Raw genomic sequence first — 20,474 nt, forward strand, 5'->3', positions numbered from 1 at the left:
TGCATTAACTCCGGAGCTGTAGAACTGGAGAGAAACTGCTGCTTTTTCACATAAAGAGAAGGCAGACAGGAGAAGTTAAAATTTTTTTGCTTTCCTCCCTTCAAGAAGGCAGCAGACCCCCCTGCTGAAGAAACCACCTGGCTGGACATCCCCACTCCAGAAGTCTGCTGCCTTTGGCATTAAAAGAGCTAGACATACAGCAATAAATTTTGAGTGCTTCCAGAAGTCGCTTACCTTAGTGTTAAATGAGCGAGACATACAAGTGAGTCCCTTGTGGTTATTTAGGTTCTTTGCAGTCTAACTACAAAATCTAATAATTTTTGAATACAGTGTTTTGGAAAAAACAGAACAGGGATTAACACCCAGGATGGCGTATGTACTAGGGAAGTGTTCAGACTGTGTGGCAAAACACATAAAATCTGTTTTTAAAAAGCCCTCTGTTCTTCAAGATGTAAACTGGGCCCTAAACGTGTGTTTTTGTAAAAAAAAAATAACCATTCTGGCTGGCTCCAACACAATGCCTGCCAATTAATTAAAAAGAATACGAACGCTGTATGCAGCTAAAGTGTACCAGACCAAAAACTGAACGCTGCGGCGCCGCAATACTCCAAGGCGAGGGCCTGGAGAACGGGAAGGAGAAGGAAACCCTTGTTTCTGCTGCGCTGCTGCAGCGCTGGAGGCTGGCACGGCCCGCGGACACCTCTTGTTACTGAGCGGTCCGGGGTCCTGCAGGTACCTTCGTGAGGCGATGATGCAGCGCCCGCAGGAGCGGGGTGCCGACCCCCCGCACCCCCTGAGCCGCCCGAGGCCGCGCGTCCCGCGGGGGCGCCCTGGGGGGCGCCGGAGGCCGCGCGGCCGCCCGCCGCCGCCCCGCGCCTGCGCGGAGCCGCCCCGCGCCCCGCCCCGCCCTGCCCTGCCGCCGGCGCGGGGCCATGGGCGCCAGCGGCTGAGGCGGCCCGAGCGGCGCGGAGCCGAGCGGCGCGGAGCCGGGGGGCACGGAGCGGGGCGCGGCGCCGTGACTGGGTGCGGGTTCCCCGGCCCGGGAAGCAGCCGCGTGCGGCGCGGCCCGGGGGCTCCGCGGCGGGCGTTTCTGGCGGCCCCAGCGCCGCGCCCTTCCCCTGCCCCATGTCGGCGTGGCTCGGCCGGGCGGCGCTGCTGCTGCTGGGGCGGCCGGGGGGTCCCGCCGCCGCCGCCCCCTCCTCCTGCCTGGGCTCGCTCCGTGGCCCGCCGCGCTGCTGCTGCCGCCGCCGCCTGGGCAGCCTGCGAGGCGGCGCCGAGGGGCTGCTCCTCCCGCGGGGGTCGTCGCCGCCGCCCGGGCGGGCGCTGGGCACCCACCCCAAGAAGGAGCCGATGGAGGCGTTGAACACGGCGCAAGGGGCCCGCGACTTCATCTACAGCCTGCACTCCACCGAGCGGAGCTGCCTGCTGCGGGAGCTGCACCGCTTCGAGTCCATCGCCATCGCCCAAGGTGAGCGGCGGCTCCCTCAGACCCCGGCCCGGCGGCCCCAGGGCCGGCGCCCGCCGCCTCCCTCCCTCCCGCGCCGACGGCGGGGAGGGCCGGGCCGGTGCGGGGACTGAGCCCCCGAAGTTTGGCGTTGGGCTGCGGCGGGTCCTCCCGCCCTCGCCCAAGCGACTCCTTCGGGCGGCCGAGCGAGTAGGAAACTCCAGCAGGACGAGGCATCCAGAGGCGTGCGCCAGCGCGTTTCAGCGTAGTCGGGTATAAATGAGACACACGACCTGAAATTTAGTTTCTAGAAGCGTCTGCAGCACCTTCCAAACTTAAAACGACCCGCTTGCCAAATCCTCGGTGTGTTTGTCATCTTACGAGGAGTTTTGGGGAGGCGCGGGAGCCATTTTTCGGAATGTGTCTCTCTCATAAAACCCTCTTGACACTCGTGCAGCAGTAAATTGATTTCAGATCTCTTAAGAGACGCCGGGCTGCTGTTACTCTGGGAGCTCATTCATGAATTACACTTCCCCGCACAGAGACCTGCCTGCTTGCTGGCATTGCTTCTTGGAACTGTTGGTTCTTATGCGGGAAGGTGTGTGTGTGTGTGCTGGGGAGGCTTATAGATGTAGCTTTGAACATAGCGCTATGCAATGCCAGCTAAAATAGTTCACGGTGATTTTTTTTTTGTGTGTGTGATCCAGCTGTTCTTGCCAGCTCGACACTTTTCCTTAAATCAAAGCCTGACAAAAACAAATCTTAATTCAATCTCGATACTTCTGGTTCTGATGCTTGCTGTAATTTACAGCCCCTGTAGCAATGAAGATGATAGCAGGTACTTAAGAGATCAGCGTGCATTTGATCTAGGCCTCTTTGTGACTTTGATAGTAACGTGCCCTTGGAAAGGACATTTCTGTGCCTTGTGGCTCCTCTGTGTGTCTGTAAGAAATCTTATGGTGGGCAGAGAACAGGTCCAGGGGTCAGCTATGAGAGTGCTGTGTTCAGGAAGAGACCGGACCTTTTCAGGTACCTCTTCCGTTTTGTTTATAGCACACTTGCACTAGTGTTTCTACTCAGAGCAAGAGTAGGTAAGTCAAATGGTTCATTTTAGAAGCAGCACTGCTGTTTTGCAGAGCGTGAATCGGTTGTGTTTGTTTCCCAACATAGTGGGAAGTGTGCTTTCAGCTGTAAGTTGACACTAACTTTTGAATACTAACAACTAATACTTTTCCTAAATAAATCCTTCCAACCTTCTGAAGGATTCTTGCCATGAGGTTTTTGTGTGAGTTTTGATCTTGGCAGTTACTGTTCAGGTGAAACTGGGCTGCTCACAGTGCTTCTGAGTACTTGGAGGAGGATCATGTGCTGGATATCAAAATGAGACTTTAAAATGCATTTCAGTATAATGGCTCAAGGTTTATACGGAGATAATTCAACAGATGGCCCTATTTAATGTCTTGCTGCTCAGTTTCTGTTAGAAATAGACTTTGATATTATAGCTATAAAATACTGTGACTTTCTGATGATTCAGGATTTAGAAGACAGAGTAACAAAAGCATTAGTTTGAGTTTAGAGACTTTACTGCATGGGATCTTATTAGCAAGCTGCAAATTTATTCCACTAGTGGAAATTGCAACTCACATGTGCCTGAAACTCTGAGCATTAATCTCACTGGAGAGATCATTTCAACAAAACCGCAGCTGTGGGCTTCGTAGCCTTGCAGGTGAGGGCTCCACAAAGTGTTGTAATGCCCTCAGACCTCAGTCCTTGGGGTCGGATTCTTCATCTGTCCATCTAGTAGCTTGATAAGACTTTTTTTAAAATAACCACCTTTTCCTTTAGCCAGCTCCTTTCATTTTATTTTTTTTTTACTGCAGCATAACGGCTGTCAGCTCTAAGCTCAACTCTAAGAAATTATATTTCTACATGTGTTGTGGAGAAAGAAAAATCATAATCAAGAGGGCTTCTAATAAGTCTGTTGAATAAGAATTAGGGGGAAAAAAAGTAAAACTGCAGTATGTACCTTGAGTACATTCCCTTATATTCTAGAGAACTAAAATCGTGTGGACAAGAGCGGAAATGTGTCACAGAAGTCATTCAACACTGATAAAATAGGTGCTCTGCTTCTGTTAGGTGCCCCTACCATAGCACTGGATCCTCTCTGGGGTGTGTGTGCACCAGCTGCTCAGGGCTGAGGAAGGCAACGGTAATGCCAGAAGTTCCTGGGTGGGATGGATTGCCCATAGCTATTTTCTGTAGGGTGTTAATAGCGACAGAATTCAGACTTTACATGAAGAAAGGCAGTGAATGTAGAGCCAGGCACTTGAGTGTTGGATATGTATCATCACTCTCAACACCCAGGAGTGCCAGAAGACAAAGTGAACAGAACGACTGCATTGGAAAGAAAATGATATGATTTCTAGGCTAGATGTCGATATTCTGTACTTCACATGCTTTATTGTAGTTAGGTAATATTTTGTATGTTTGCTCTTTCCTGCTGTTGAAGTGGTGACTGTGTAGGAGTGATCTAACTAGGTACACGGGTTGTGATTGTGAGTAGCAGATGAGGGGTGAGAGGTGTTTGTGACCTGCTTTCCAAGTATTTTTTCCAATCTACTAGTTTCACTTTTGATTTTTACAACTGATGATCTCAATCGAAGTTGTTTTGGAGATGTTGGGTTTCTTCTCAATCTCCTCATTTGGTGGCAGCATGCTATAGCTCCCAGTAGCTGATTCTTTAGATGAGGTCACTAATTCTGATTCCAGTGAAAGTGATCCAAATGCAGCTATCAGATTCGCTTGTCTACCTCCTGAGTAAATTCTGTGTCCTGTTTGAGTCTGGAAAATCAAGTCTCTCTTCAATCATGAAATGCCTATGCAGTTTTGCCACTGTGCTTAAGCTTGTTTTGTGCCTGTGATCTTTTCATACTTCTATATGGAAAGGGAGGTCTTAGTCCATACCCTTCTTAACACAGTCCTTATTGGGTTAAGTTTTGACCTTCTTCCTTCACTACCTCTTCTGTGCCCTAACAGACCCCATATCAGCTAGGGGAAGCTGTCAGCAATATGGGGAGACCTGGGCACATCAAGAACCAAATGGGGCCTGTTCCTCAGCCCATTCCCAGGCCTACCACCAGAAGGATGCAGTTCCATCAACTAATTGCCCTAGCGCGAAATATGACAGGACACACTATCTGTGGCCTCCGCTAATGGCAGAGGCTACAGGGAAACCCATCCTTTGCTGCGGCTGCTACGCTGAAGGACGGTCCTCAGGTAGGTGAGTCGTAGCTGTTGACCTGTAAGTTAGGTGAGTCTCTGAAGCGTTTTTGAAACTTAATACCTCTGTTTGCGCTGTAGTCACAAAAGCTGTAGGTGGGGAGAGGTTTGCGAATGTGTTCCTGCCATCATTTTGTCACCTGTCTTACCTGGATATTTATGTCTGGACTCTTAGAGCTTCCAGATGCTGAGTGCTGGCAGTTGGTTTAAACAGTTGAGCTTATTAATAAACTCAGAGATTCTTCTGTTTCTTTTAGTGCATCAGTCAGAAGACAGCTTTATCTGTGAGTTTATGATAAAGGATGGCTGTGTAGCTGGGACCCTGAGTTGAAAGTAATAGATGGGTTTTGCATAGGAGAAGCTGGGGGGAAGTCTATGAAACTGGATCTTGATGGATTGTTCTTGAAGATATTTTGAGAACTGTCCTGATTTAGACTATGATCTGTATATTATTATCTTAAAATTTAGTCAAAACATCACTAAATTGCTCTTTTTAAAGACAGCTGCAAGACCTTCTCACCTGGATTTAGTTGTACTTCTTCATTAAAGTATTTTTTTTCCTCTCCTTTCCAATCTTGGAAACATGAATAAGGTCTCACATTTTCCCAGTAAGAGGCCTGAAACAAGGTTTTTAAGTTTCCACTTGTGTTTCTTGTAAGCATGTCAGCCACACCAGATGCAGATGATGCATGTGGACTTGAATGCAAATATTTAGTATTTTTCTTTCTCATAGTTACAGCACCACTGAAGTAGCAAGTAGGCGAATGCATTTTAAATGTAGTAGTTCTGCTTTCCTGTTTGTGGAAATGGTGCCCCATAATCAAGGCTTAGTTTTGTTGGCCACAGGCAGTCAAATCCTTCTTCCTGTTGCTCCTTTCTTGCATGGGGGAGATGAAAGTGTAAAAATCTTACTGGCAACATGGAGAATGATTTCATGCCTCTGATCTTCTATAGCAATTTTCCATTACAGAAGAGCGGTATTAGAAAAGAGATGTAACTTCTTTAAGGGACTAATATTCAGGTTTTCTACCTTTACTTTCTAACGTATGATAAGAAATGATTCATGAAAGTGCTTCAGAGCAGTGTGGCAAGAATGGTAACAAGGTGGAAAAATACTCAAGGGCTTTACTTGCTTAGATAAGAAATAATAAACTTAGCATGTCTGCTCAATCTTTATTTCTTCTAAGGGTGCTATTGTTCTTATCTGTGCTGGGTTAAAATACTCTTGAGCCCAGATGTAACAGTTTTCCATTAATAGTACTAACATGATGGCTATCTAGGGTCTCTTAAGAAATCTCAGGTCTTGATAGTGACAGAATCCACTGTTTTCCCATCTTTGTGTACATATATATAAAATATATGTACAATATATATCTTTGTATATAATATATATATTTAAAATATGATGTATGTACACTGAACACAATTCCTTGGAAGCACTAACTTGCATTTTATATTTTAAATGGAAGGCTTTTGTGGTGTGATCACTAAATAAAAGGCCTTCTGGAGTGTAATTGCTTGTTTCTCTGCCTGTTGAGGTTGTGTATTAACTGGAAAACATTCAGAAATCCAGTAGCAATGCAGTTTTGACAGCTAGTTTTGTTGGCTTAATTTGTAGGTCTTGGAGAATGCAGTCTCTAGCTAGACTCTGTTTGAAAGCACTGGTATGTCATACCATACATAGTTTAATAAATAATCTGACCAAACTGGTGCATTCTGATAGAAAAATGTTTATAATTTCAAGTTACTGCATCTTTGTTTAAAAAAAAAAAAAAAAAAGTGCAGGTAAAGGGCACTTGCTTGTATGTGTTCAGTAGGGCTGACAGCTGGGGCAAGCTTTTAGCCATTGTTGGGTGAAGTCTTACTTTGGTGTCAGAAGAAACATCTCTGGTTTATGATCTGGTGTTAAATTTATGAGCAATCCTGTTTACTGGAGTAGCTTAGGGAGCCTAGGTGCCTCTACTTCCACAGCTTTAAAAAGAAAATTTAATTCAGAAGATTCCAAATGTTATCAAAACCAAATGGCTTTTACTGAGGTTTTTAGACACTCCAAATGTAATCTATGAAAAAGATTCCCTTTGCTGCATGAGTCAGACACTTCTTGCTAATATGAACAAACCGGTTCATCTGCCTTGGTGGTTTAGAACCGCTCAGATTTTAGTACCTTTTTTTGTTAGAACTTAATCTGTGTTAACACAACAAAGCATAATTTGATCCTTCTGGAAGCACTTGTCTTGTTTGAAGAGTGATTTCACGCTGCAAGTGTGAGGTTTCTTGGGAGGACTGCCCAGCCCACTGAGCTGGGAGAAGAGGGAACGGTCTTGCTGGTGTGCTTTGGCGGGTATGATGGCGCCGGGGGGGGGGGGGGGGGGCGCTCTATCTCTCTCTACAGGCCCAACATACGCAGGTTAACTCTGAGCTGTGTGTGGAGAAAGATCATCTATCTCTCCCTTGCTGTGACCTAGGTCAAGAAATTGTTTTTTAACTCCAATGTTTGGTTGCTATTCTAGGAAAAGGTCTTCTGACAGGCTGCTGGCAAGCATCTAATTTGGAAGTTTGAAGTGTCCTGTCCAGCTGGTAAAATGGCAAACTCTTGCCTGCCTGCATGCAGTCCCTTTGTGTTCTTAAACCATCACAGCACAGCGTACACCAGGACTACTGCTAATGTCACTGCTGAGTCAAAAATACTCAGTGCTGAAAGGAGTATTGTATTTCAGATGGAAACATGTGCTACTTCTCTTTGTGCTACTTCTGTTTTTGCTTCTGAAACTTTTAAAAACCCTCCCTCTTCCATGAATCGTGGAGTCCTCTCATGAAGGCAAGAGTGCAGAAGGAGGAGTGCTACACAGACTCTACTGATTGATTTTTTTTTAACAGCTACAGATAGAACTGTTCTATATTCAAATGGTGGTCATCTGTTTAATGCAAAGTATTTTATTAAACAGGGTAAAGTAAAATTTATAAAAGACTTCTCACCCTAAATGTCAGTTAATGCTAATATTAAATCCTAGCCATTTATTTGAAATTGATGCCTTTCTGCCATGGGGGGAGAGGGGCGAAGTGAGGCGTGTGAGTTAAATCTTTTTCTAGTTGCTCTGGCACTATTTTTCTAAGCCTTAGTGAAGAGAGGGAGAAATCATAAGCTGTATTCAGCCTTTAGCTGTCATGTGCTTCTCTATATGTGGAATACTCGATGCATAAACCTGCTGCGGCTTTCCCAGGCCTTGATGCTGAAGAGCAGGGCTCTGCCTTCTGCCCTCTTCAGGGAGCTGAGATGGAGCCTGGCTGGGGGAAGCTGGTTTCTCACTCTGCTCACAGTGGTTACGTACAAAACTCCAAAGCAAAAAATGAACAAAACCTCACCTCCAAAATACGCTCTTGGGCAGTAGAAAATCTCTATTTCCATTGTTCATTCTAGCACTTACCGTGTTTCATTAGTCAGTCAGACATTGCATGTCTTTATTGCAGTGTTCCTTCATGTTTAAGCTTTATTTCAACTGGATTCATATGTTTTATTCAGACTTCCTTTTTTAAGTAACAATAAAACTGCAAATTTATGTAGCTTGGGGAATTTGAATTTTTCATTGTGTTGTCATCTAAATACACACATAGTATTTTATGGAAATGTTAACTATATAGAAAAATTTTCATAAAGTTTTAACTTTGAATAGATTTGGTAATTCTCTTTTTCTGCTTTAAACTCCATTTGTAAGGCTTATTCTGTTCGTGCTAATATAGATAGTACTTTGGGACAGGGCTATGTGTATATTACTTAAGTATTAGAAGGGGCTGAGATTTAATGTTGTAAACAAGAAATTAGTGCTTGGTCACACATGGTAAAACTATCCTGAAACTGTTCTCTGAAAATGTCAAATGTCACCGTAACTGTCTGCCTTTCAACCACATTCAGCAAGGTGTTGTTTTCTGAAATTCATGTTGGTTTTGCTGTTGTGGTTTGGTTTTCTTCTATATTTTGAATTTTTACTTGTTTGGGTAATTTAAAGAGGGTTCTAATCTGAGTTCTCTGCTTAAAAGCAGAAACTTTGCTGTATATTTTTGGAGAGGAGAGACTGCAAACATTCAGGTAGAATCTATGTAAGAGCTAGAGAAGTCCAATCATCTTAGGACTTATAAAGGCTCTTTCCTTGCTGGCGGATACTCCTGTATCAATTGGAAGATTTTTAAATAATGACTTATTGCTCTCTTGCTTTTGAAAACACGTAGCATCCAGATATCCCAAACCACTGGTACGACTTGAGAAGTCAGCGAAGGAGGTAGTATCACCAGAGACGACCAGTACTTTTGGTACAGTAAAAAAACACCCAAACCCAAGCAAAAAAGTGTGTTTGCTATGATGTGGCATCACATAAGACCAGGCTGCTGGTTTGACAGACTTTCTGCTTGCTTGTTTTGATGCAGTTGGCATGTATTGCTACAAGAAATAAATGTAGACAGTTTTTGTTTATTTATGTTAATATAAAGCCCTCAGTCTCAAGAATTTCAGTGATTCCCATAGTACTTCAGGGACTTAATGTGTCTGAAGAAGTGTTTCAAGTCCAGGCCTTGTGGAAACTCCTGAGCTATACCATAGTTTCTAGATAATATTTGGCCAGAGATTTTAGACTGTGAAACAACTTCACTTACTTGAAGTTGTCTTCTACCTTATGCCTTTTCATAGGAAAATGCTGTACATTACATTACATGGTCAAAACATAATGCAGAAATATTACCATTAAAAAAAAAAAATCTTTAGTTAGTGCCTTTGCCCTTCCCCGCAATTAATGTTTTAGAAAGGTAAAATAGAAGATTGCTCTAATTAAAATTTGTTTTCCATCTTTTGCATGTGTTTAAGCATGTGATGTGTACAAAAAGGTTGTAATGCATGAACACCTTTTAAATCACAAATTAAAAAAAAAATCTAAACCTTGAGCCATTGTTCTTCAACTGTATCTGTCTTATGTAAAATAATACATTTTATAGTTATCGGGAGACAGATTTTCCTTTTAGCTGGTACAAGGGGGTGCTTCTGATTTAAGTATTTTCAGGAAAGATCACTTGAAATGCAACTTTTACTTACAATGCAACTTAAACCTTTGAGTGATACATTTGAAACACTTAAATCTCCCTGTAATAGACATTCATGCAGTGGGTCTTGTTTATTCTGTGAACCCAGAGATACTGTTTTACTGTGTAATTGAAATGAAAAGAAAATGAAATCTACCAGTTTCTCTAAGAAAGAAATTATTTGAAGCTTACTCACACAACTGAAAACTCTTAGCTTTAGTCAGCCTTACTTATTATTTAATCAATCCAAATATGGAGTGGTTGATGTCTCCAGGAGAAAATCTTTCCTAAAAAGAATGTAGAAAATGGAAAAATGAGATAAGTGTATCATGCAGATACAGAGTACTTAAGGAAGCTGTCTTGGATCTCTCTGGTATTCTTTATTTTCTTTCCAAGAAGTGACTTATCTGGGGAAAGCTGGACTTGAGTGTATGAGCTGTCTTGTGTCCTCCCTCCTCCTTTCTTTCTCCTTAAATTAGCACAGTGTTATTTCAAAAATCTGAAAGCACATGTTTTTGTTTCTGTTGTGTTGCTGCATGTGAGAATTTTCTTTACACTGAAAAAGCCCCTTGGAATTTTGGGGATGTGACTAACCCATGCCTGAAACAAAACCCTTGCTTCCTCTGAAACAGAGGGACATGGGGAGTGTTTTAAGGCAGAGCCCACAAAACACCATATTTAACCCAGCAGAGTGCATAATTAATTCAAAACTACAGGATATAAAAACATAGCTGTTTTTTCCAGTGTTCATTTACTTTGGATTCTTAGATATTTTAATGTTAATTATTAATAAAGTATCCACTGTAGCAGCCATTGTACATTCTGATACTTGTGATATCTTTTTTGCTGCATCATTTGCTAGTTTCCATTTGTATGTGATGGGCTCATGTTCATCGCATTTTGGATATTCTTTGAGGTTTTTTAAATTTAATTATGATCAGCTGAGATGACTTAGCTTTTGGCAAATTCTAGCAGGCTGTTTTTTTAACTTACAAGTTTCTCTCTAGATAATAAAAAGAACAAATAGGAACATAATTAAGACTGCAATATTATGTGTTTAGAGATGGGACATATTCTGTATCAACCCTCCTGTTGCCTTAAAGCAGACATAAGGAGCAGGTGTCTTGTTTTATTTTCTCCTACTGCCTGTACCCAGAGATAAAACCTTTCTTCAACATGCTTGCTACATTTACTTCACAGCTTTTAGAATGTCAAATAGGAGAACAGGCATTTACAGAATTAAAACTTGCCTTACTCTTTAGCAGTGATCCTGGTGAAAGGCTCCCCCGTGACCTGGGGCAAGGATGAAGCCTTGAAAAATCTTATTAATTTCAAAAAGAATTGAAAAGTTGGAGAGAGAAAGATTTCTACAGTGAGGCCAACTTGAACTGAGAGGAGCCAGAGGCATGGGTCTCAGCAGTGGCCCAGGCTTTGGTTCACAAAGCTCACTTCTCAGAGATAGTCTGGGACCTGTTGGCTGAACACCAGCACTTCTTTCAAAACTTTCTTGGAAGTCTTCAGGCGGGGTTAGGAGATGACATGGTATGTGATTCTTGTCCATGCCATGGACAGGGGTCTCTGCTTTGGGGTGTGTTGATGGATTTAAAGTTGTATTGTCACAAAGCTTAGGTAATTCCTTCAGGTCCAAATGCATCTAACAGGTACCTGCTGCATTTTTCTTTTAGACTTCATCAATTTCTGGTTACTGTACTGTTAAAATAACTTTTTTTTGTTCATGGCTTTCAATTATTTTCTCTTGATAGCTTTTGACTCTAGACAGTGATTCATCTCTTACTGCTGGCCAGTTTGCTTTAATTCATAGAATCACAGAATGGTTTCGTTAGAAGGGACCTTAAAGATCATTTAGTTCCAACCCCCCTTCTGTGGGCAGGGACACTTTACATTAGACCAGATTGCTCAAAGCCCTGTCCATCTTGGCCTTAAACTTTTCCAGGGAGGGGGCATTCACAATCCTTTTGGGCAACCTGTGCCAGTGCCTCACCACCCTCACAGTAAAGAATTTCTTCCTTCTCTCTAATCAGAACCTGCCCTCTTTCAGTTTAAAATGATTACCCTTTGTCCTGTCCCTACACTCCCTGATAAAGAGTCCTTCCCCAGCTTTCCTGTAGCCCCCTTTAAGTGGTGGAAGCCTGCTATAAGGTCTCCCTGGAGCCTCTTCTCCAGGCTGAACACCCCCAACTCTGTCTGTCCTCGTAAGGGAGGTGCTCCAGCCCCCTGGTCATCTTCTGGGCCCTTCTCTGGATCCACTTGGGCAGGTCCACATCCTTCTTCTGTTGGGAGCCCCCGTGCTGAACACAGCACTGCAGGTGGGTTCTTATGAGAGGAGAATAGAGGAAAATCACCTCCCTCAACCTGTTGGCCACACTTCATCTTACACTGAGTGTGAATCATCAGCCTCCCATTAGGATATTATTCCATTTTCATAGCAATCTGAATGGGTAGGAATTATGTTTTATTGGCTTTATTGGGTTTCATGGAAGACTGGAGAAAAATGTGCATGGAACAACACCAGTTTCTTTAGCCAGTTGCTCTTTTGAATACCGTCAGTTTGTATTTTCAGATTGCAAATAGCTTTTCAATCCAGCTGTTTCTTTGCTTCATTAAGTCCTGACAACAGGCTGATTTTTACAAAGCACAACTAAAGATGGGGTGTTATAAATGTAAAATTATCGGTTTTGTTCAAGATGCAGAGATGTAAGAATTGCCAGCTGGATCCTGTGCCATCTTGCCTAATAAAGATTTTTGCTATAGAGAAAATGGGAGAGCAGCTTGAAATTCCTTCCCCCCCCCAAGTTTTCCTGTTACCTATTTATATTATTTCATGGAATAAATTAAATAAATCAAACTAAATAGGTAGCTGAAAAAGTGGCAGTCCTATTACGAATAATCAGCCTGGTGACCTTTTTCCTCTTGAAAATGTCAGACAGACTTTTTATGTCTGTGTCCTTCTCCCTGAACAGAAGGAACATAACAAAGGTGCTTTTGTGGTGCACAAATGGCCTGTCAAAGATAACTGGTTCTGGTGGGAAATATATGTGACTTTTTTACTCATTTATTGCATCTGGTTTATCAGAAGGGGAAAAAAAAAAAGGATTTGGATTTGATTTCACTGTTGGTTTACTTCTCTGGGTTGGATGCTGGGAACCTATTGTATCAGCCTTGTTTCCGTGCTTATTTCAGTTTTTACAGTTGGCCACTAATATGGCTGAGTTTTACTGTGTCTTATGTCTGACCTTGTGTTAAAACCTCGGCTAAAAAAACTCACCTCATTTTAACTATTCTTTCTCAGCTGTGGAGGAAAAACATTTAAATGGCTTCCCTGCTGTGGTATAAGAGCATGCACAGATGAGATGTGGACAGGCTGATGTGTAATAGATGCAACTTGTCTGTATGGGCGTGGATTCACTGTTGGCTTCACCCGTGCTGTTGTGAAGGGAGTGTCCTGTTCTTCCTGGCCCAAAAACCTCTGGGTGTAAAAATCCTACTTCTGCTTTTCGTGCCGGCACTGCTGTTCTTCTCTGGGCCTGGCTGAGCACAAGTGCTAGAATAAAGGAAGAGTCCCAAAAACATGATCAGGAGGGAATTTAGGAAGGGAAGAAAAGTATCGAATCACCCCTTGCTGCAGGAGCAGCAGATCACTTCAGGGTGCAGTTTTGTATTTGACATAAGGTTCTGTCTTTCCTGTTTTCTCATGGGAAGTGCGATGAGATTTGTGTGCCTCAGGCAGGAGTCTGTTCTGGGATCCCACTGTGTCACTAACAGCACATACAGTGACTTGCACTAGTGAGCAATATTTTGATCTCCCAGGTTACTTTTTTTTTGTATTGTCAAGTACTTGCAATTATATCTGGTAGCATTTTTTTACCTCAAAATTAATCTTATGACTATGTAGGGAGCAGTGTTCTCCCTTCTTCTGGCTCTCTATTTAGGATTATTCTTTGTGGGAATATGCTGCCCTCCTGCATCACACAGCTCTTTGCTTCAGCACTGCAAAAGGCATCCTCAGCCTGAATACAGCCTTCCTTGCTGCTGGAGAATAGGCTGTGTAAACATTGTCCAGATTTTGGAGAAGTTGGTGACAATGAGGGAGGGAAGGACACTGGAAGCACACTGAGATCAGTCCCCAACGCACAGTATGAAAACAATTGTAGTAACACAGATTTCATTAAGGTCTTCAGTAAATACTGGCATTACACATATGTCATTGATCCAGGCAGTACACTAGTGCCACAGCGTGCTTTCCACTGCCAAGGGGAAGAGCTTTAAATAGATTAGATTCCATATTTTCTCCCATGTAAAAAAACCAGAACAGCCTTATGGGTGCAGAAGACCTTGGATTCAGCTGTGGGTTTGAGTTCATAATTTACTAATTCTTAAGCTGATTAGCAAAACTGGAGGTGGAGGGTGTAATTTTAACACCGGACTTTGCTGTGTGCTCATAGTGAAATTGTGACAAAACAGGTGAAAAGTAGCAGTGTAAAAGAGAAAACATGCAAAATTGAAAAACAGACGCTGCTAAGTGGTGGAACCCCATTTTTCATTAACTGTCATTGGGTAGTTTCTCAGGAAGATTAAGCAACATTGGGATTAAATAAACAGACCAGATGTGTAGTACTTCATAAAGCAGAGGTCCCGAAGTGGCTTTAGAAGGAGCGTGTGCGCACAGCTGTGACATGCAGTGGTGTGACGTGGGCTGAAGCTTGCATTAGCTCTGCAGTTGGGAGCTGCAGAGATGCATGTGCAACTGAGGTAATTAATCCTCCTGAGAGAGGGCTTGTGCTTACCAAAGGCTGCAGAAACCCTGACTGGGAGAAGACTTTTTTGTTTTGCAGAATAAAGGCAATTGGTTGAAGAAGTTAGAAGTTAACTTAGAACTGTTCACTTATAAGAAGAGTAGAGCACAGTAGTTTTTGTTTTCCTCTGCTTCTCCTTATTTATATGACTTTACAAAATTAACAATCTTGGTAATTCCAGATCATTTTCGTGAACAGAGTCAATTTTTTTAGTAGAATTTAAAATTCACGTTCAGAATAAATTAATAAATAATACAGCTGCATGACAACCCAGTAGATATTCCATATTCTTACAACATAAAAGCTAAAAGAAAACATTTTGAGGTCAAGTTCCATGTAAAGTGTATTTTATCTGTTTTTACTTTATATCATATAACATTCATTCCTTCAGCCATTTGCCACAGATAGCTGACATTGCAGCTTGGCTTTGACTGTGCCGAGTGTCACATGTTGAAGTTTGATTGGTTTCACCAATGCAGCCAGAGGCTTTTTTAAGTTGCCTGGGGAAGGGAAGAAGAAAGGTACCGAAGTGATGTATCTGCTGTGGCAGGTTAAGAGTTAAGAACAGCTTCATTGTTACTGTGTTATATAGAGATACAAATAATCCCAGTGTAATTGATGGCTGGAATTTAAATTGTCAGGGGTTTGTTACAGTGTTTCTTTTGCTGACAGGTATGAATAGTTTCTTAAGGACTTCAGGGGACCTCATACTTTTGTTTATTTCCCCGTGTGAGTCTGTAACAAAATGTTTGAACATAATTCAGTTTATCTCTCATTCTGGTTAGCTGTCTTAATTCTGAGACAGATGAAAAGCAGTAAACTTTACATGCATTTAAAGTTATTTCAAAGAAGCTTGTTTCTGCACTTGCTTCCAAGATTGTCCTCAAGCAGGGAATGAAACTTTCTGCTTAAGAAAAGGCTGGTACTTAGTGGTATATTATTTAATAGCAGTTTGTCTTCAGCTTTCTGTAAAGAGTAGAGTTCTCTTAAAGGAAGAAAAAAGAATGCCACCAAACATCAAATTTGCCAGTTGCCCTCCTGGTGTTATTGCACTGCTGTAACTGCCTGCATGTGGTGTTGGCTGTTGGAAGGGTTGTTGCTGTCCCACTGAGTACAGGTGCTGGTGCTGCTGGTACCAGGTCTGTGGGAAGCACTGGTGTTGCTGGCCTTGGGTTTGCTCTTACGGTAAGCATCTTTCTTGATATTAGCCAAGTTGCTTTTTCTCATTTCAAGACCCTTGGGTTCTGCAAAAGTAAAATCTCGCATCCTGTGCCTGGGAATGACAGTATAAAGAGCAAGTGTGTTGAAAAAAGCCAGTGAGTGTAGAGTGGACCTGGTCCACAGCTGCTATGAGGTGTTAAGTCCCCCATGTTATTAATACACTCAGTTTTGTGCTAGGGCAGCGGAGGAGGAAGCATCATGGTTCCCCCGGGTGCTGCACAGGCTGTCATCAGTCAGCTTTGTCCTCCAAGGGGATGTGCTGCTGGCTGCGAGCACAGGATCATGTGCCTGGGCTCGAAAGCTAACGCTGCTCCCTGTTCTTCATAAATTACCTTGCCACCTCCCTCTGCCTTCTTCCTGGGGAAACAAGTGTGGGTTTGGGCAGGTGGGGGAAGGACATAAGGAAGAGGAGGAGTGGGAATAAACAAACTCATCTCTCACCACCTTCTCAGATTTCTTTTTTAAAAGAAAAATGTTCCTGGGGGGGAACATCATTAAATAAAGGCTATTATAATTATATATATAACCCCCTGGTTATTTCATGAGCACTTGTATGTAGTCGTCAATGATGCCTAACACTGCTCTATTTAAAGGTGATGAAAGCCCTCTACTAGATCAGATCTCTCTGTGCACAGAGCTCTGATAAGTCTTGTTAACAAATCTTTTGTGGTGTCCCACGGAATTGCTTTGCTTATCGTGTTGAACCTGCTACGGAGGACAACTAAAAACCTCATCTCACACCCTGATAATGCATAGATACTGCGGTCTTACTTGTATCCAGGTCAACACTGTTGCTGTGCCGCTGCTCTGTTCAGCTGCAAACTGGTGAAATAATTGATAGATACTTCAAACCAGAGAGGCCCCAGCAATATCAGTGCTGACAGAGAAGTGCCAACACCTCATTTTACTGAAACAGTTAGATGAGGATGTTTGGATGAGATTAATTCCACTCTGATGCTAGTCTGAAGTACTTATCTGGTCTTTTTCCATAGCTAGTGGAGAGGGCTTTAGTAATCCCAGGGGAAGATTCATTAATCTGAAGACGAAAGTTTTCTGTGCTATTGGGAGGTGACCCCCCTCCAGCTCTCAGGAACTCATTGGAGAGAGTGAGGAGGGAAAGAAGACCCAAGCTCCTTTTGGGATGGGATGATGGGTATTACTTCGGTGTTTTGAGGCAGAGAATTTTGACTCTGGATGGCTCACTCTAGTCAGGGAATTGCTACAGCCAGTTTATTTCTTGACAGCACACAAGTACCTTCTTAGTTTTTATTTTTTTCTGTTAAATAATACATAACCATTCACTTCCAGAATGCACAGAGCAGAATACCACATTACTGTTCCTGTTCAGTCTCGTATCAGTGTTACTATAGCATTGCTATACAAACACTTCAGCTGTTTTTTTTTAATGTTTTCCATTTCTCTCTTAAGGAGACGGCTCGAACTCTGTATTTCTATGATTACATCTCTATTACAAACTGGAAGTCCTTTCTGCATTGTCATCATTTTAGCAGATTAACCCCCTTGAATCTTGAGTCAAGCATCTTATTTTTAATGTTTTTCAGCTTTGATTTGAGACCTTGTTAAGCAAATGACTGTAAATCCTATTTTGGTGAAAACCTGCTTGAGTGGAAATGAAAGGTTGACCTTTAAGTTTATAAGGCACTGATAGAATTGGATTAGATCAGGGAAAAAAATCCTCTTGGTGATGAAGACAGTGATTTGAGTCTCTGGATACCTGTTTGCATTTTATGCTCTCCCTAGGTTTCTGGTCATGGTTTTCACCTTAGGTCTCTGTCTTGCTAAGCATCTTTAAAACAATATGAATGGTGTATCACATTTTTAGAAGGGATAGTAGAATAAGTGTATTGTATACTCACAATATTTGATGATGAGCATTCAGTAAGCACTGCAGATAAAGCTGAAATTAAGTTCTACAATATTTAAACCTAGACTATCCTGCATCTGGTGAGAAATGATGTACATTTCTTTTGCTAAATGCATCTGTTCTAGGGAGTAACTACTGACCACTAGATGAGGTGGTACAGAGTAGTTGTATTCCCAGTCACAGAGGTTTTTTCCTTTGGAGCAGGCTGGCTGCATCCATTGTATGTGGCACTTAGCCCTGGATTTGTCCTGGGGCCCATATGTCTAGGCTGTCCACCTGCTCAGAGGGGATCCCAGGAATGTACTAAGCCTGAAATCACTCCTGGGTTTTGTTCTGAAGGGAATTGGTTGACTGATGCCAGAGAGCAAACAGGACTCCAGCAAAGCTTGTTCAACACTTGGTCAGGCAGATAAAACAACAGATTCAAATAAAGATGATAATCTCTTCTGCTACTTCAAGGCTTTTCAGGGAGGGAAGTGGAATATGGCCACTGTGTAATTTTCTGCAGTGTTACAGACTATTAAAAAAAAATAATCTTTGTCCTATTTGTATTTATGCAGAATATTTGTTTGGACATAGTTATCTTTTCAGGGGTAGTCAAGAAATTATCCTATCATATCCTCTGTCTATTCATCTCTTACTAATGCTTCACTCAGCTTTCTCGTGTGCATGTGACTGAACGGGCTATTGGCCAAGTTTATATTTAGCACTGCACGAGTCAGCATCCTTTCATGCCTTAATTGCTGTAGTAACAGGAAACCGTTTGTGAGTTATAACAAATGATGCAGATTTTTTCTTTGCTGTCAACTCATGGATTGTTTTTCCTCATCTGAAATATTATGGGAACCCAACTTAAGATCAATGGATATGGTGTTTCAACTTTGTATTTTGCTATATGTACTGAGATTTTTGCAGGTTTTGTTCAAATATCAAGAAAAACAGAGGAGAAACAAAGGGCTATGGAGATGTGCCTTATGAGTTTATTCCATGAATGAACTCATACATCATAGTCAGAATTTACTCGTAAGGATCCACCTCTAGAGACTGAACAAAGCAATAACACACCTCATTTCTAGGCTCCAATCTGGAATTTTGTACCTCTTTTTGATAGATGCATCAGTTGCTTTGATTTCTTGTTCTGTGCAAGTGAAGCCTTTGCTGCATCCATGGTGTGTATCTGAATGATTTGTTGAAATGACCTGGACAGGCTTTTTGGAGGAAACCATTTGATGCACTTGAGACAAAACCCTCCCTAACTTCCAGATGAGACACTATCCTTCAGAGCCTACAATGAGGTTGTAATGGATGTGAATTGTTAATATTTTTCCTATTGCTATTCCTTCCCTTATTGATATTCAGTGTGAAATCATTGATCTTAACAATTTGCTTACTGTTTAAAAATTCATAAAACTCTGCTCGTATTTTTGTCTTGGATTTAACACTACTCAGCTCTAGCATGTATCTTCCTAGGCTAGCCCTGGCCATAGTACCTCCTAACACTGTTACGTGTCTCTTGCCCCTGGGTGACAGTAACAGATTTAGCTATAAAATTTTACGGCAGTGTTAGCTGCAATTTTAATAAAACATAACACCTGCCTTTAGGCTTGCAAGTTCTTTTGTACTAGTTCTTTAAATATGGGTAACTCAAAAACTGGTGATGACAGCTGTCTGGTTTTTAGTTGGGCTTTTGTACCAACTGCCTGAATAAATGCACCTCCATTATCCGTTAGTAAATTGGGGGGGGGGGGGTGTCAGCTAAGGAAAATAATCTTAAAACTAAATAGCAAGTACTGTCTCGGTTTAAATTGGCTACAATTGCCAGAGTGAATTTAACTTGCTGGATTTGGGCCAAGTAGTGGATAATGGTGGTATTTATGTTGACAGTTTTATATTCCCCCCTGAGTTCTATTTATTTTTTAAAAAAGTAAATCTTCAGTTAGCAAAAAAGTGATACTGTAAATTAAAATAGATCAAAAACAGTTTAAGAGGCAGTTATATTTCTTTTTCTGCTCCCCAGACTTTGCTAATTCGGGGTGTGTGACCTGTATTGCACTTGAACCTTGATTTATAACTTCATTTATGGTAATGAATGTCAGTTGCAAAATAGCACTATTCCTATGCTGCTATTTCATTTCATTTTGTTCCTTCTGCGATAAGATGAATTCTGGTGTCTTACTGAGCACTATGGCACAGGATGAGCTGGTGAATGGCTAACATGAAATGCAGTACTGGAGTACTTCAGGGTTTTTTTCCCAGACATTTGAAGTCTGAACTGTTGGATTCTGACTGTATTCAGTTCTTGTTTTGCAATTTAGATTTTTATTTTCCCTCAAGTAAAACAAGAGAAGTGCATGTTTCCTTTGCTGTACTCTGAAGATTATTTTTTTCTTGTTTTTTGCGGAGCCTTGACAATTCAAATAGTCAGAACAGCTTCCTATGACTAAATACCCTATTCTGAAATACATTTTGCTATCTAGAGTTTTAAAAAATTGCTTTAAAGAATTTTTTTGGCTCTCTGCGAGGTGTATTCCCCAGGTGCCTTCATATGTTGCAGAGTTTTGAAGTATGTTATGCTTTAAAGAAGTGGTATTGGAAGTGATTCTGTAAAAAGGTTATTGGCTTTCATGACACAGAGGTTATTTAATTCTTCCTGCTTTGATTCTTTTTTTTCCTCCCAATGTCCCAGCTTTAAACTAAGCCTTGGCCTCTGCAAGTAGAGCTAAGCTGGTCCAGCCCTCTTCCCCATAGCGGGCAGTGCTCTGTACCT

At 42.1% G+C, this 20,474-nt stretch overlaps 1 protein-coding gene across 3 annotated transcripts in view; it reads left to right on the forward strand.

The window, feature by feature from the left end:
- Nucleotides 1–924: 924 nt before the first annotated feature.
- The window catches only part of TMEM65 (transmembrane protein 65), a 34,505-nt gene continuing 14,955 nt past the window's right edge, over nt 925–20,474 (forward strand). Inside the window, exons 1-2 of one of the 3 annotated variants that reach the window (XM_074898464.1) lie at nt 925–1,468; nt 4,481–4,720. In XM_074898464.1, the coding sequence (XP_074754565.1) occupies nt 1,126–1,468; nt 4,481–4,720 (583 nt within the window). In that variant the 5' untranslated portion in view covers nt 925–1,125. Of the gene's footprint in view, nt 1,469–4,480; nt 4,721–8,947; nt 9,029–20,474 lie in introns of all 3 variants that reach the window. The other 2 variants (XM_074898465.1, XM_074898466.1) reach the window with 2 other exon arrangements.

The sequence above is a fragment of the Athene noctua genome, chromosome 2 (assembly GCF_965140245.1).
Source record: "Athene noctua chromosome 2, bAthNoc1.hap1.1, whole genome shotgun sequence".
Taxonomy (NCBI): domain Eukaryota; kingdom Metazoa; phylum Chordata; class Aves; order Strigiformes; family Strigidae; genus Athene; species Athene noctua.